This window comes from Polyodon spathula, chromosome 4 (assembly GCF_017654505.1).
Source record: "Polyodon spathula isolate WHYD16114869_AA chromosome 4, ASM1765450v1, whole genome shotgun sequence".
NCBI classification, from domain to species: Eukaryota; Metazoa; Chordata; class Actinopteri; order Acipenseriformes; family Polyodontidae; genus Polyodon; species Polyodon spathula.
In genome coordinates, this window is record NC_054537.1 from 67,146,178 (window position 1) to 67,160,792 (window position 14,615).

The 14,615-nt window shown below is 38.3% G+C and overlaps 1 protein-coding gene across 1 annotated transcript in view; it reads right to left on the reverse strand.

Moving 5' to 3' along the window:
* Positions 1 to 14,615, reverse strand: part of lpcat1 (lysophosphatidylcholine acyltransferase 1) — a 94,701-nt gene that overhangs the window by 9,854 nt on the left and 70,232 nt on the right. The window contains exons 6-10 of the mRNA XM_041248443.1: positions 6,428 to 6,486; positions 4,147 to 4,181; positions 3,428 to 3,482; positions 2,433 to 2,515; positions 1,934 to 2,059 (exon numbers count right to left, since the gene is read on the reverse strand). Coding sequence (XP_041104377.1) covers positions 1,934 to 2,059; positions 2,433 to 2,515; positions 3,428 to 3,482; positions 4,147 to 4,181; positions 6,428 to 6,486 — 358 coding nt within the window. The remainder of the gene's footprint in view (positions 1 to 1,933; positions 2,060 to 2,432; positions 2,516 to 3,427; positions 3,483 to 4,146; positions 4,182 to 6,427; positions 6,487 to 14,615) is intronic.

Here is a 14,615-nt window from a genome sequence, read left to right on the forward strand (position 1 = left end):
AGGACAAAGGCCTGCCAGCAGGTGCCCCCTTATGCTCTGAGTGCCTGCTTGAGTGTCAGCGCTAATGCAATGCTCCCTGTGGAATCTCCAGCAAAGAATGGCAACTTCACATAGCTAGGACACGAAGCCTGCAATATCCTGCCAGGCGGTCATGCCTTTACTAAATGAGCAAGTAAGGGACCCAGAGCTGATAAACATTACAATGATAACGAGTAGGGAGATAACGTTCCACTAGACAGATCTGGGTTAAGGCATCAAGTATTGAGCATAGGGAATATCCCAGTACAAGTCTCCACACCATTCATAAGTTTTCTCTCTAATGTTCCTCAGGTGGACTGCATCAAATTCAATGCATACAGGTACTGGGCTATTTTTGCTCCTAGCTATACAAAATGATTACTAAACCTCTAAATCTAAAAGTCATTATTGAAACTCAGTCTTGAACCTGATCCCAAAAGTACATGATTAGAGGAAACCCATCACTGAGCCACAAGTAGTATGTTTAAAACATAGTGGAGTTTTTACATCACACAGTTTGCAGTAGTAAATAACAATGTTAACCAAATTCAGTGGTTCAAACTGTTAATTTCAACTATTAAATTAAAAAGAAAATATGATGGTAAAAAGTAGTTCCATATTTCATATATTTTATTTGATGATATAATGATGATATAATTTGATGATCTATATCTCTGCAGACAATTGTTTTTGTATTGTCAAACACATGACCAAAGCCATTAGTTATTTCTTTATCCAGCATTAATGTCATTTAATTTATTAAGGCTGCCAAGCTGTATGCTAAATAAGGTCCCTATACATCTGGTGTTTAACAAACTACAGGGACTTGTCAAAAAAGAAGCTCAATCTTATTTACTGATGTCTCTGTACTATACTTTTGTGTAAATTACAATACTTTTTACTGGACACTAGATGGCAGCCCATACTAACTCCAAAGGCCCACACAGGTCATTTAAACTACAACCAAGTATGTTTTAGAAAACAATTCCATATCATTAGCCAATCAGCTTCCATCTCTATCGGGCATTAATAGACAGTAGATGTCCGCTGGAACGCCATCGCATCACCGCATCACCAAATCACCTTTGAATCAAATTTTAAATCAATTTGCACAAGTGTCGGCTTTTTCATTTTGACTTGCCTTAATGAAAGCTCAGTTCACATCAAAAATACAATTGGTCCAAATTAATTTTATTATCCACCAAAAACAGCCAATCAATATTTTTCACAAACAAAAGCAACCAATCCTGTACCCGCAATTGCCAAATCAGCCAATCACAGGCTGGCAGCTCAACTGGAGCTCAGAGAGCATCTTTCAACAGCAAACCGAGACACAAACAATTCAGTAATTTATCTGGCACTGTCCAGATAAATTAAAAGCATCTCTGACAAAAATATTTATTCAAGTTCTCTCTAATTAGGTATGTTTAAGGACTATTTTCCTAAAACTGCTCAGCGGAAGGGTATCTGGTGAATCATTGTTTTCTAATAGCGATAGTGCCCTCTTGAAGGCTCTACCTGGTGGTAGCTGACCTTGACTTTCGTTAGCCCCCTTGCCTTTGGCTAGGGGAAATCGCGGTCAACTATCACACGGTAGAGCAGTGGTTTCCATGAAGGCTCTAACGCAGCGCTTCCCAACCCTGGTCCTGTGGACCTGGGGACCCCATTAGGCTCTCAATTACTTAACTAGACCTTTAACTGAACTAATAATTTGCTAAATTACACCTTTTTAATTGTTCTCAGCTCCTAAAAAATTGCAAATTTCAAGTTGCTTATAAAATGTTATAGATAACTTGAAATTTGCAACTAAGTTAAGCAAACAACCAAATAATGTATTAAATCCAATTCATAACTTTTTTTTAAAAAACACAACCAAATAAACACCCTCTGTTCCGGCCTGTCTAATTTAACTCACCTGAGTCTTCTGACAAGTTTGGCGAACTCCAAGAGGCATGTCTCCGCCGGAAGCTTCAGCTGGCCCTCGGCCATTGCTAGCTGGCAGTCCTCAAATGAGTAATCTGTAACTGGAACCTTCAAGGCCCTGACAGGCACATCCATACATTTTACAATTAGAACAGCTGGCATCCACCACTAAAAAAAGAGGTGCTTTGCATTTTAAACATGTGGCTCTGTAAAACAGCCCCTCCCCCCCAACACACACACACAGTTCCCCAAATCTGCCTTGCAACTTGTACCTATTCTGTCTGTCACAACCACTTTGTTTCCTGTGTAACCATAATATTTGCACTACGAGGAATGACTCTGAAAGGAATAGGTTTAGGTGCCAGCATGGTAAACTATGTATTGAATCCAATGTACTACTTACGGAATTCTGCAAACTGAGCTTTAAGTTCTACACAGCTTTTTTTTTTTTTTTCTTTAATCTGATCTTCACATGCATGTCGTTTACTTACTTTGCCATCAAGCGCCTCACATTGTTGGCAAATAAAGCTGGATTCTTCTTTTCCTCTTCAGATGGCGTATAGACTGGTAGGAACTGCATTTCGGGAAAAAAATAAAATAAAAATAATTTAGACTTCCACACTCCAAATCTTTTAAAAACAGACAGTGGTGTCAATTCAACTGATCTTAACAGTGTTGTAGTCAAATACACCTACCGTTTAAATATTTTATTAGGTCCAAGCCTGCAATTTTTCTTAACACTAAGACGTGTTGGTTTTCTCCAATTCTTTTACGGTGTTATTCAGATCCGCCACAGTTTAGATAAATTCAATAGACCCCTGTATCGCTATTCTTGATCAATTGAAATCAAAATTTACAAAAAAGAAATTAAAATAAAAAAAACTATTTAATATCGCTGCCCCCAAATTGTATTTGTTTATCATTTTAGTTTTAATAAAAAAAAATAATAAATCCAAGTAATAAAATTAAGCTAGCCTTGATTTTATTTAGTCAAACATACAATTGTGTGCTGTAGCTTGAAGCCATGGCTCCATACTCTTACATTTCATGGCTTTCACCAATGTTAGTTCAGCGAAACCGTTTCAACACTTGCATTGTGTTTAGAATGTGACCTGGCATTGAGGGGGGTAACTTTACCTTTTAAACCAGACGTCTTTAGTTGTGCTACAGTGTCCCTAATAAATTAAAGCATTATGTAGTAGTTTGTGTCACATGTTCTACGTTAGAGAGTTTAAAGATAATGATCTGTGCTGGATTTAGATGTTCCTAAGAGAGCTAGCACTGCATTATTTTTTCCCCACTGGTATTGGCACCTTAGTATTTTTTTTTAAATTTCCAGATCAAGGAAGATGGTTTGCATGGTTGTGTTTACAGAATGTTACATTTAATAAAATCAACCTCCCACTTACAGTAGAAGGTGTCTTATAATTTAAACTGCTAAATATTCATTCAAAAGCATAGCACTACTGTTTTAAGTGGGACTGACCTCAATTTCCACAACATTATGTAACTGGCACAAAGTAAGCCATAGAATGTCGAACCTTAAACACACACAAAAAAAAAGATAATGTTAGAATATGTCAATCATACAGGGTGGTTATAAAGTCACTTGGCCTCTTTGGACTACAAATATCTTCAGAAATGAAGGATAACAGTCATGAAGTACTCTGTCTACTTATTAAAAAATGCTGCATTCTGCAGTACTTAAAGATGACCCTTTAAAGCGGTTAGAGTGATAACATGCAAAGTTTAAGCCTTAAGAGAAAGCAACTTTAAAATGATTTTTTCTCAAATAATGAGCTTATTCACAAATTCCCTAAGCGGCATACAACAGTATCTCTATGGCCTATCATATATTAAACTGCATTTAAGTAAAGAAAACAGCATATATCCAAGCACAATAAACACTGCAGTTCTTTACTGTAAATAAATAACCATGCTACAGCCCCAATTACAGGTCAGATTCTCACTTTTATTTATTCATTTATTTATTTTTTTAAAAACCGCTTATGTATATTTTGTTCAGTGTATTAAACAAATATAAAACTGGGAAAGAGGCCAGACTAATTAAGTGGAGGACTCTGTTTGTATTATGAGGTTACTAACTCGGCTTTGTTTGTACTATGAGATTGCTAACTCGCCAAGTACTTCTGCAGTTCGTCTTCAAAAGATTAGAAACTAAAGTACCAATAAACATGTACTTACGCTCCAGGCCCCTGCCATGTCCATGTGATTGTATCCTGAAATTAAAAAGTAGGAATATCTGTTTAAAACACTTTTACCAAACTCATTTCAGGGACAACTGTTTCAAGATGGCCTCTATCCATACAGGAATTTGTTTTATTAATTTAATGAACAATAGTTTGGTCATTTTTAATGCATTATTGCTGCTGTATATGATTTGAGCCAGATCTGTGTCTTTATACTGTATATTTACTACAGGCAGCTTACATTTCACATCCACTGATACTAAAAGCATATATTATAATTTGTGTTAAATAAACACATACCCTGCGGAACGGAATGAAACAAAAGTTACAGGATTCTTTTCAATTTATAAATCCCTTAAAGGAAGGCTATTTCAGGTAAACAAGCAAATAAACATTTTCCAAATAAATTTTAACAGTGTAAAGCTCTCTTTGTGAACATCATAATTATTGGAGTAACATCGGTTAAGTGGCTCTCAAAAATCACACATTCTGAAGAAAAAGCTTTTTAAAGTTTTAATTTAAATCATTAGGCTGTCCTGTAAAATATAAAAATAGACCCCCCCGCTCCACTTCCTCCACATTTACACCAATGGGTTTTGCTAAGAGGAGCATGTCACACTTTTGCATTACACACTACCATAAAGTCATTAAATTCAGAACCATGGCTAATTACCCCTGAGCACTTGCTCTCTGATTTTGAAAACTCAATTTAGTTTTTATTATAATCCATTCTTTATCACAATTAACAATTAGTATATGTTACAGCCACGTACGTAAATGTAAGTGTGACAGTAAAAAGGATTTTTCTATATAAAAGTACTATAGTAAATATATGTAAAAAGTGTGACATTACTTAGATGTTCTGTTATGTTCCAGCGATTGGCATAATAATCCCAACTACAATTACATAGACCAAGCCAAGACTAACAGACTGAGCTCGCCCCCTGACGTCCAAAATCCGTTTGCATTCTGTGTCCCAATCTGCTGCAAAAACAAAGATAGATGATGCCCCTCTAAAGTCTAAAAACATAAGAAACATTACTGCAATACACCCAACACACACTGTTTTCATGTTATTGCAATCGTCCACTTTCTAAAACTTAGTTTTTCTTCAGGAGAGTGTACATGTTGCACTTTGGATTGACCTTCGTAACCATGGGAAGATCTTCTTTTATACAAGTACACATTTCACTAGCCTGTCATCAATTTTTATTGTAAGCATATTTAAAAAGGTGAACACCTGCGCTTTGGAGCCAGAACTGGCACCAGGTGTTCAGCTGGAACAGCGTTCTGATATATATTAATAATATTCTAAAGCTGCAGTCGTGGTAAGCAAAATAACGACCCTGTCATGGTTTATAGAACTGCAACTGTGATTTCTGTGAGTTTTTTTCCCAACCTTGTGTCTTATATTATCCGTTACAACTATCATTCACTGATAACTGTGTGCATCTTTAATGTCGTCAAATTCCCAAAAATTTATTTAATAATTCATGTTGATATATGCCCATGTATTGAGAATTCAGCACAATACAAACTGAAAGGTGAGAGGTGCGCTTTGATTGGCTGAAAGATCCTGAGAAGTCTAGAATACATTGTATTGCATTTATTTTTTCACTATGACGTATAAAGATTACTGTCTGTTATATCTATTACCCAACAGGTTACATTTTTTTATTTTATGTTTACAAAATTGAAATAGTTTTGCTGCTGCTACTGCAACCAAATTCAACAACACACCCCTAAACCTAATAAGTCCCGTTGCTGTCTTTATTAAAAGTAGCTATTTTTTGTAAACACATAACACCAGGGAGCGTCTATTAGAGATAACACATTATAATGGTTATGACACAGAATTAAATAAACTTATTTGCATCTTGCCTTGCTGTGTTCATATGCACTAATCATGAGTTTCAAATACATTTAGCATGTAGTCCTAACTAATTACATTTATCACTATATAATGTTATTGCTGATTGGATTTATTTATTTATTTTTAAAACAAAATTATTGCTTCTTCACTGAGGTATGTGCCTGTCTTCTGCAAAGTGTGTCTGTAGTGTCAGTTTTACCCACACTAGCAAAATCTATAAAACACTGCCATGCAAGTTGCTCTCGCCTGGCTGAGAAATTTAAATCTGCTTGCGTGATCTAATCCAGCATTATTGTTTTTAAATGTTTCACCTGCTTATAGAAAACAGCAAGCCCTGCAATTGTTCCCTTAATAAATCTTCAGTGCACCTGCTCTGCAGCTTGTACTGTGGGGAGGATCTTACCATTTTGTTGGGATAACGGAGTACCACAGGCTGCACAGGGACGGCAGGAATAAATGCCCCTAAAGACAAAAAAAAAATTACATCTTTTTAAAATGCCAACTGCGAAGAACTGCTAAGTTTGTTATAATAACAGTGCCTCGGCCCATAACTAGAACAAGTAGACAGAGTATTAATGTATAAAATGACAATTCAACCTTAGAGTTAACATATTGTCCTTTCTAGCACAGGCCTAGCAGACTTTTCCAAAATGGAATACTCCACACCAATCAGAAACTGTATGAGAGTTCCTATTGTAGTCACACCAAGCAGAAAAAAGAATCAAGTTGTAGCTCATTGTAGGCAATTGAACTAAATATACTTTTTTATTACTGTAAAAATGCACTTTATAGCAGACCTCGAAGAAAAGGTTTAAACCACTTTTAAAACGACAAACGTAATACACACTTACAGTGGCTTGCGAAAGTATTGACCCCCCTTGGCATTTTTCCTATTTTGTTGCCTTACAACCTGGAATTAAAATAGATTTTTTGGGGGTTTGTATCATTTGATTTACACAACATGCCTACCACTTTGAAGATGCAAAATATTTTTTAATGTGAAACAAACAAGAAATAAGACAAAAAAAAACAGAAAACTTGAGCGTGCATAAGTATTCACCTCCCCCAAAGTCAATACTTTGTAGAGCCACCTTTTGCAGCAATTACAGCTGCAAGTCTCTTGGGGTATGTATCTATAAGCTTGGCACATCTAGCCACTGGGATTTTTGCCCATTCTTCAAGGCAAAACTGCTCCAGCTCCTTCAAGTTGGATGGGTTCCGCTGGTGTACAGCAATCTTTAAGTCATACCACAGATTCTCAATTGGATTGAGGTCTGGGCTTTGACTAGGCCATTCCAATACATTTAAATGTTTCCCCTTAAACCACTCAAGTGTTGCTTTAGCAGTATGCTTAGAGTCATTGTCCTGCTGGAAGGTGAACCTCCATCCCAGTCTCAAATCTTTGGAAGACTGAAACAGGTTTCCCTCAAGAATGTCCCTGTATTTAGCACCATCCATCATTCCTTCAATTCTGACCAGTTTCCCAGTCCCTGCCGATGAAAAACATCCCCACAGCATGATGCTGCCACCACCATGCTTCACTGTGGGGATGGTGTTCTTGGGGTGATGAGAGGTGTTGGGTTTTGCGCCAGACATAGCGTTTTCCTTGATGGCCAAAAAGCTCAATTTTAGTCTCATCTGACCAGAGTACCTTCTTCCATATGTTTGGGGAGTCTCCCTCATGCCTTTTGGCAAACACCAAACGTGTTTGCTTATTTTTTTCTTTAAGCAATGGCTTTTTTCTGGCCACTCTTCCGTAAAGCCCACCTTTGTGGAGTGTACGGCTTAAAGTGGTCTTATGGACAGATACTCCAATCTCCGCTGTGGAGCTTTGCAGCTCCTTCAGGGTTATCTTTGGTCTCTTTGTTGGCTCTCTGATTAATGCCTTCCTTGCCTGGTCCGTGAGTTTTGGTGGGCGGCCCTCTCTTGCCAGGTTTGTTGTGGTGCCATATTCTTTCCATTTTTTAATAATGGCTTTAATGGTGCTCCATGGGATGTTCAAAGTTTCGGATATTTTTTTATAACCCAACCCTGATCTGTACTTCTCCACAACTTTGTCCCTGACCTATCTGGAGAGCTCCTTGGTCTTCATGGTGCCGCTTGCTTGGTGGTGCCCCTTGCTTAGTGGTGTTGCAGACTCTGGGGCCTTTCAGAACAGGTGTATATATACTGAGATCATGTGACAGATCATGTGACACTTAGATTGCACACAGGTGGACTTTATTTAACTAATTACGTGACTTCTGAAGGTAATTGGTTGCACCAGATCTTATTTAGAGGCTTAATAGTAAAGGGAGTGAATACATATGCACACACCACTTTTCCGTTATTTATTTTTTAGAATTTTTTGAAACAAGTTATTTTTTTCATTTCACTTCACCAATTTGGACTATTTTGTGTCCATTACATGAAATGGCAGCAAAATAGGAAAAATGCCAAGGGGGGTCAATACTTTCGCAAGCCACTGTATGTTTAATCTCTGCTCTTTTAAATGTCCCTGGTTTATGAGATTTTCTCATGCAATTGTCATGTGAATGACAAGTTCTCCGCCAGAAAATTCTGTAGTGCTATATTTCGGTTCTCCTAATCCTTTCACATTTTAGGGTTTTGACAGAGCAACATACATGTATCGCCCATCACCCAACAAAAAAACACATTTTGCTCCCAATGGCATACTGTGCAGTACAGTTGCAGTTTTACACATACTGCCTGCAAGCTTAGGTTGTCTTGTGTCATTTACATGGCATGTTCATAACATCATCAAAGTGTGATAGTATCACAAGAAACTTTCATGCTACATGTAAGCCTTGCCATTAAGTTTTGGTTCTCAATCACCCTCTGAATCAGGGTGACAGAAAACCCTAACCAACAGCTGACAATGGGTTCACAGTCTAATCCCTGGTGCACAAAAGCCCATTATCAGGCCAGTCTAAACTGACATAGCTGTGGCAATATTGATAGGTCTTGCTTATGCTGACCACTGAATAAATCAACTGTGGCAGCCTTTTAATCTGAAACTGCACTGTTGCAGATGTGTGGGGAGGCAATGGCTTATCTTACACATATGTATGGTGTTTTCAAACAATCTAAACACTCTGAGAAAACCATGTCCTCCTTGTCTTAAATGTTAGTAAAGTGACAAAACTGGCCTTTTTTTTTTTTTAGGTCAAAGAAATATATGCCTGCCCCTATGTTCATTTGTAAGCAGACAATTATCTTGTTGGAATGTGGCTGGAGCTGACAATTAAATAAGTGATTACATTATTAATTAGGCTCCAGGTACGGGTGGTATTTGAGAAAAAAGGACTATGATTAAAGTTGGTGATAGCTGGTGAAGGTACGTGAGCTGTGCTGTTAAATGTATAAGAATAATTATGGTTGGTGTGTAGAGGAGTTTGTGAAGCTGTGTGTGTGAATGAACGCTGCAGCTCAGTTTACTCTCTCTCTCTCTCTCTCCCTCTCTCTCTCTCTCTCTCTCTCTCTCTCTCTCTCTCTCTCTCTCTCTCCCTCTACCTCTCTCTCTCTCTCTCTCCCTCTCCCTCCCTCTCTCTCCCTCCTTTAAAGTGTGTGTTTCTTTAAGCCTGGTATTTTCTATGTTCAGAAAAGTCACCTATGTTTACATGCACATATACACACAAACCTGTGCTACAATATATGCAATATTTATACTGTGGGTTACAGTGTACTCTTAAATTTTAGCAAACAAGATACAATAGTATCCCTTCCCATTCTGACACTTAAAAGACACCAGGGGTGAGAAACCTCAGCCTACCTAAGGGCCACATGTGCTGCCCTCAAACACCCTTGAGGGTTGCATAACCCAGGTACACAATTACAAGTATCTGAATTCTCAGATTTCAATAACAAATTGCTTCCAATAATAAACCAAGCATCCAAACTTATAGTTCAACTGTTTAACTTGGACCTTGAGCAATGTGGCAATTTACACAAACAGGTTTAACTGAATGTACATAATAAAAAGAACAGTATTATTCACTAACAGAAAACAACATTACAAATTGTTAAAGACAGCTCACACAATCCAGCCTGTAGACCACACTGTATGGATACAGACTGTACAAGGAGAATGCATTTAAGATAACAGAAGGATCAGTGTTTCAATAACAAAAGAACTAAACTGATTTACAAAACATAACACCACGCATTATTATTCATGCAAAAGAAACATATATGCGAGAAGGGTACTTTTCAGAACTAAAAGCCTTTAAAATGCTGAAAAACGAGACAAAGGGATAGGCAAAAAGATAACTGTTAGACAGATTTTGCGTTCACGTTTTTATTCCTGTATAACATATTTCAAACACCCAATTAACGCCACATATGATGAATGAAACCCTTGGGACAATGAAATAAATTACTTTGCCAGCTTACAACAGCAAAGCTTCCGGTGGATCAGTCTGCCTCTGCTGTACCTAGGTAGTATTTCCTGTTACCACTAAAGTCAGCTAATCACTGAGCAGGGGACACTTTTTATTCTTTCTTCAGCCCTTCAGTCCTTACTGATGCATGTTAACATATGCCTTTGGAAATCACATTGGAACCTCATGGGACTCCTTACTATATGGTGTTTGTAATTATTCTGAGTGATTCTGGGTTATATTTCTCCAATAATGAGTTTGAGCATGTCTAAGGAATTATAAGTACTGGGACTGAACAGCCTGGCTCAATGCATTCAAATCATATGACGATGTGATCTGTGAACTGCTCCACCTACTTTATATTTATACAGTAAGATTGAATGAAGACTGCTCAGTCTCAGGACTTAGGATCTGGGACTCAACTTCAAACCAATTTCAAAGTCAAAGGCAGATTAAAAGAAAACTGATAACTCAATATTGGAGCAGCAGAACAAAGGATGATTCACTTAAGAGTGAGACTCAGATGAACCCTGAATATATGCTGCAGACTTGCATACCAACTGTAAAAAATGCATCTCAAACACTTTGGTCGCTTATCAGGAAACCTAAATTCTCATTACTGCACTACATCAGCCATATTATCGGATGTCAAGGTCACAGGGAGGATACTTCTAACTGTAGAGGAACCCTGTAGATACAGGTGCAGTCATTATGATTTCCCCAACAACGTGATTCTGTGTGTTTTACGGTGCGTTGTCACGGTGGCTTGTTCAGCGTCTTTCTGACCGCTACAGGGTAATACCTAGTTAGATACTTCTTTGACTATAGACTAATAGAAGGTTGAGGTCACGTGCTAAAACTAACAAATAACAAAAGGGCAAAGCTAACTTCTAGTAAACTCTTTTGTATAAGGCAATAGCCTAAAATAAATAAAACTGTACAGTAACATATATCAATAAGTTAAAGCATGCTTTTTCTTAAGAAATGGATACATGCATTATGCACGTGAAGGTGGTTTTACATTCTTCTAGTTATTATAAAAAGAAAGTTTTTTTTTTTAAGAAAACAAAAATATATGGTAAGCTACTAAAACCATTCCACAAATATTTGTTTATATCAGTAATAGCTAATAAAACAACACTGGGGGTAGCCTACCATTTGACATGTAAAAACACAAATTTGATTTATATTTTCCCAGGACATCTGGCAGCTTTAACTTAAAATAAACATGACAAGAAAGGTTTGTACTTGCTGTTTATAAGCCACCTCTCTCTCAAGCGATTTATTTAAGAACATATTCTGTGGTAGAAAGGCAATCCTTATGCAGCAGTATTTTCTTTATGATCCAGTAGCAATATTATGAACTTGGCCAAACCAAACATGCAAAGCAATTGTTTTGTTTTTGCATTTAAAAAAAACGAAATAAAATAATAATCATTTGGATATAAGTTTGGGAGATATAAGTTTCTTGCACAGTTTACAGTTTGCGTCTATCATGTGTACATCCAAAGTAATTAAACTTTAATGTTGACAGTTGAGCTTTTATTTGATACACAAACCAGCGCTTGGCAATTGCATCATTCAATATTAACTGTAGCCCAAGTGTCGATGTTTTTTTTTTTTAAACACATTATATTACACATTTTTTATATTTCCACATTAGAAGTTCCATTATGACTCATTAGTTGGCTAATCTTCTATCTAAAACTGTCATTGAGACTGTAAAGAGATATTCAGGGTAAAAATGTCCGACACTGGATATGAACCGAACAAGACTGACATCATCTTGACTAAAGATATGTTGGAACACTGAAGCAGGGCAGCAACATGGTTCTCCGAAAGAAGGTAAGAAAAGGAAACTTTTCCAGTGAAAATTATGAAGTTTTTTTTTTTTTTTTTTTTTTTTTATTGTTTAATACTCGGAAACTCTCATTTTTTGTTATGTACTGATGCAATTCATTAATCTCTCTTGTACTTTTTATTTTACCAGATGCCGATAAACTCACTAAATCAAAAGTGGAGTTGGAGAGACAGCAGATCAAAAATGACGTTCAGAAGAAAAGAAAAATGAAGCTTTGAAACAATGAAAGCTGCCATCCAGATAAAAAGAGGAAGCTTGTCACTAAGCCAAAGGTACAATGTTACAGACTACAAATTCTGTGTTTTTTTTACCAGGAAATTTACCCATTGAGACTGAGGCCTCATTTACAAGGGGTCCTGGAACACAGACAAACAAACAACACATTAATGCTTGTGTGGTACAACATTTTTAAAAGATATTAAAAACAATAAAATATGTAGGCTAAATATTGTGCTCAGGTTGTATTGGGCTACTTCAACTCCAAAATAATAACTCAATTTTAAACATTAAATTCCCTTTCAAGCTTGTGCTATTTGGAAAGTGTATGCTACTGACTGCACTAAAATACGTTTTATTTTTGTACACAGGCAAATGTCATCGCACTGCTCCCTTCATCACAACCGCCCGACCGCATTTTACCTCTGCAGCAGCGAACCCACATTGTACCAGCTCAGCCGGCAAAGAACTCTATTCTGAAAAAGTCTGTGCTGCAGAACGAAAAACAACAGAGAAGCATTACAGCCTGAAGTGGCAAATTGTACATCTGCAGGAAGCAGTCAGATCTGCTACCAAAGTTGGAAGAGAATTCCTTGAACGCATGTACCAGAAGAGTGTGTTGCATACCTTGGGCATGACAGTACTTTCTTAAAAGAAGACTCAGTGCATTTCACCCAAGATCCCATTGTGGCTGTCATACCTGCCCCTTTACCGAACACCGTGCAAAACCAGGTACTATGCAGTGCCACCGTTCTGCCAGACATTGTAATAAACAGCATTAGCCTGGAAAAGGAAGTGGAAATCCATGTCTTGAGCCGAGGAGGAGTGGAAAGATACGCTGCATTGTTGTTCAGGGAGCTCATTCCAACTGAACGGTATCATGAGTGGGCAAACAATGTAAATTACGATGGTTCCAGAGGCCTGCCTACGAACCTGAAGCACACTCTATGGGGATACTTGCACAGGCAGTTCAGAGTGGAACCACAGCACAACAAACTCGTAAGGGATCGAATAAACAAACAGCTCTGAATGCCTAGAAGATCAGTTTACAAAATAATCCTTACACACCCCAACGTAACGTAGAACACATTTCTATGTATTGTGGACCTGTCACAGAGACGGCCGAAGTGGGCGGCGTCAGAGCCAGGAAAAGGAATGAAATACACAAAACACAGGACGGATGAAATGAAGTGATGAAGACGCCTGTTGGCGCCGGTTTAATACCAAATAAAAGGTTTACACAAACACGAAAAACACAGGACACGGCACTCTACGCCAAAATAAATAGACAAACGAAAACAGACTAAACTTAACAAAACGGTGCACGCACAGACACTGACATACACGGTGAGCGGATACTTTCTCCTCTTATCATTATTATTACTATTACTGCTACTGCTTATTTCCTCCGTCTCCAATCCCGTTCTCCGCTCACCGAACACCCAACCCCAGTATGTGCCAACGTGCATCTATATATACTATTGTGCTGGGATTCAATTACCAATTAATTATTCACTTGAATCCCAGCACGTGAATTAATAAAGTGCAATTCCCCGTGCTCACATATTACTACATTTTACTTGCACGTGAAGTGCTGTGCAATCCTCGTGCCTAAATACACATATACATTTTTAAACACTCGTGTTACACAGACCCGTTTATATCCCGTGTACCAATGTCTATACACCAACATTTAAACACACCACACGCAACACATAACAGATAATATACACAGGGGCGGGCACTTTGTTACATATACCCCCTCCTGTGCAAAGCACACATGGCCTCAATGGCCACCTCCCCCCTTAAAAGCCCAAAAGTCCCGCCCAAAGTCCTTGGCCAGGACCAGAGGCTTCCAGGGGCCCACAGGTCGTAATGCTGTCAGCAGGGTAGCATTCTCCTGCCAGGGTAGTCCTAGCAGCGGAAAGGCTGCTTGGGGTGTGGTCTCCTGACCTTCCCCCTCCTTCGGCGCCGGCAGCTCCCCTTGGTGGGGCTTCAACCACCGTTCTTCCTGCAGGGAAGAAACTGCAGAGGGAGCAGGTCTCCGGACCTCCCCCACGATCTCCGGCGGCGAAACTGCTGCTGGGGTTTGGCGGTCTCCAGACCTCCTCCCCCTCCTCCGGCAGCGAAACTGC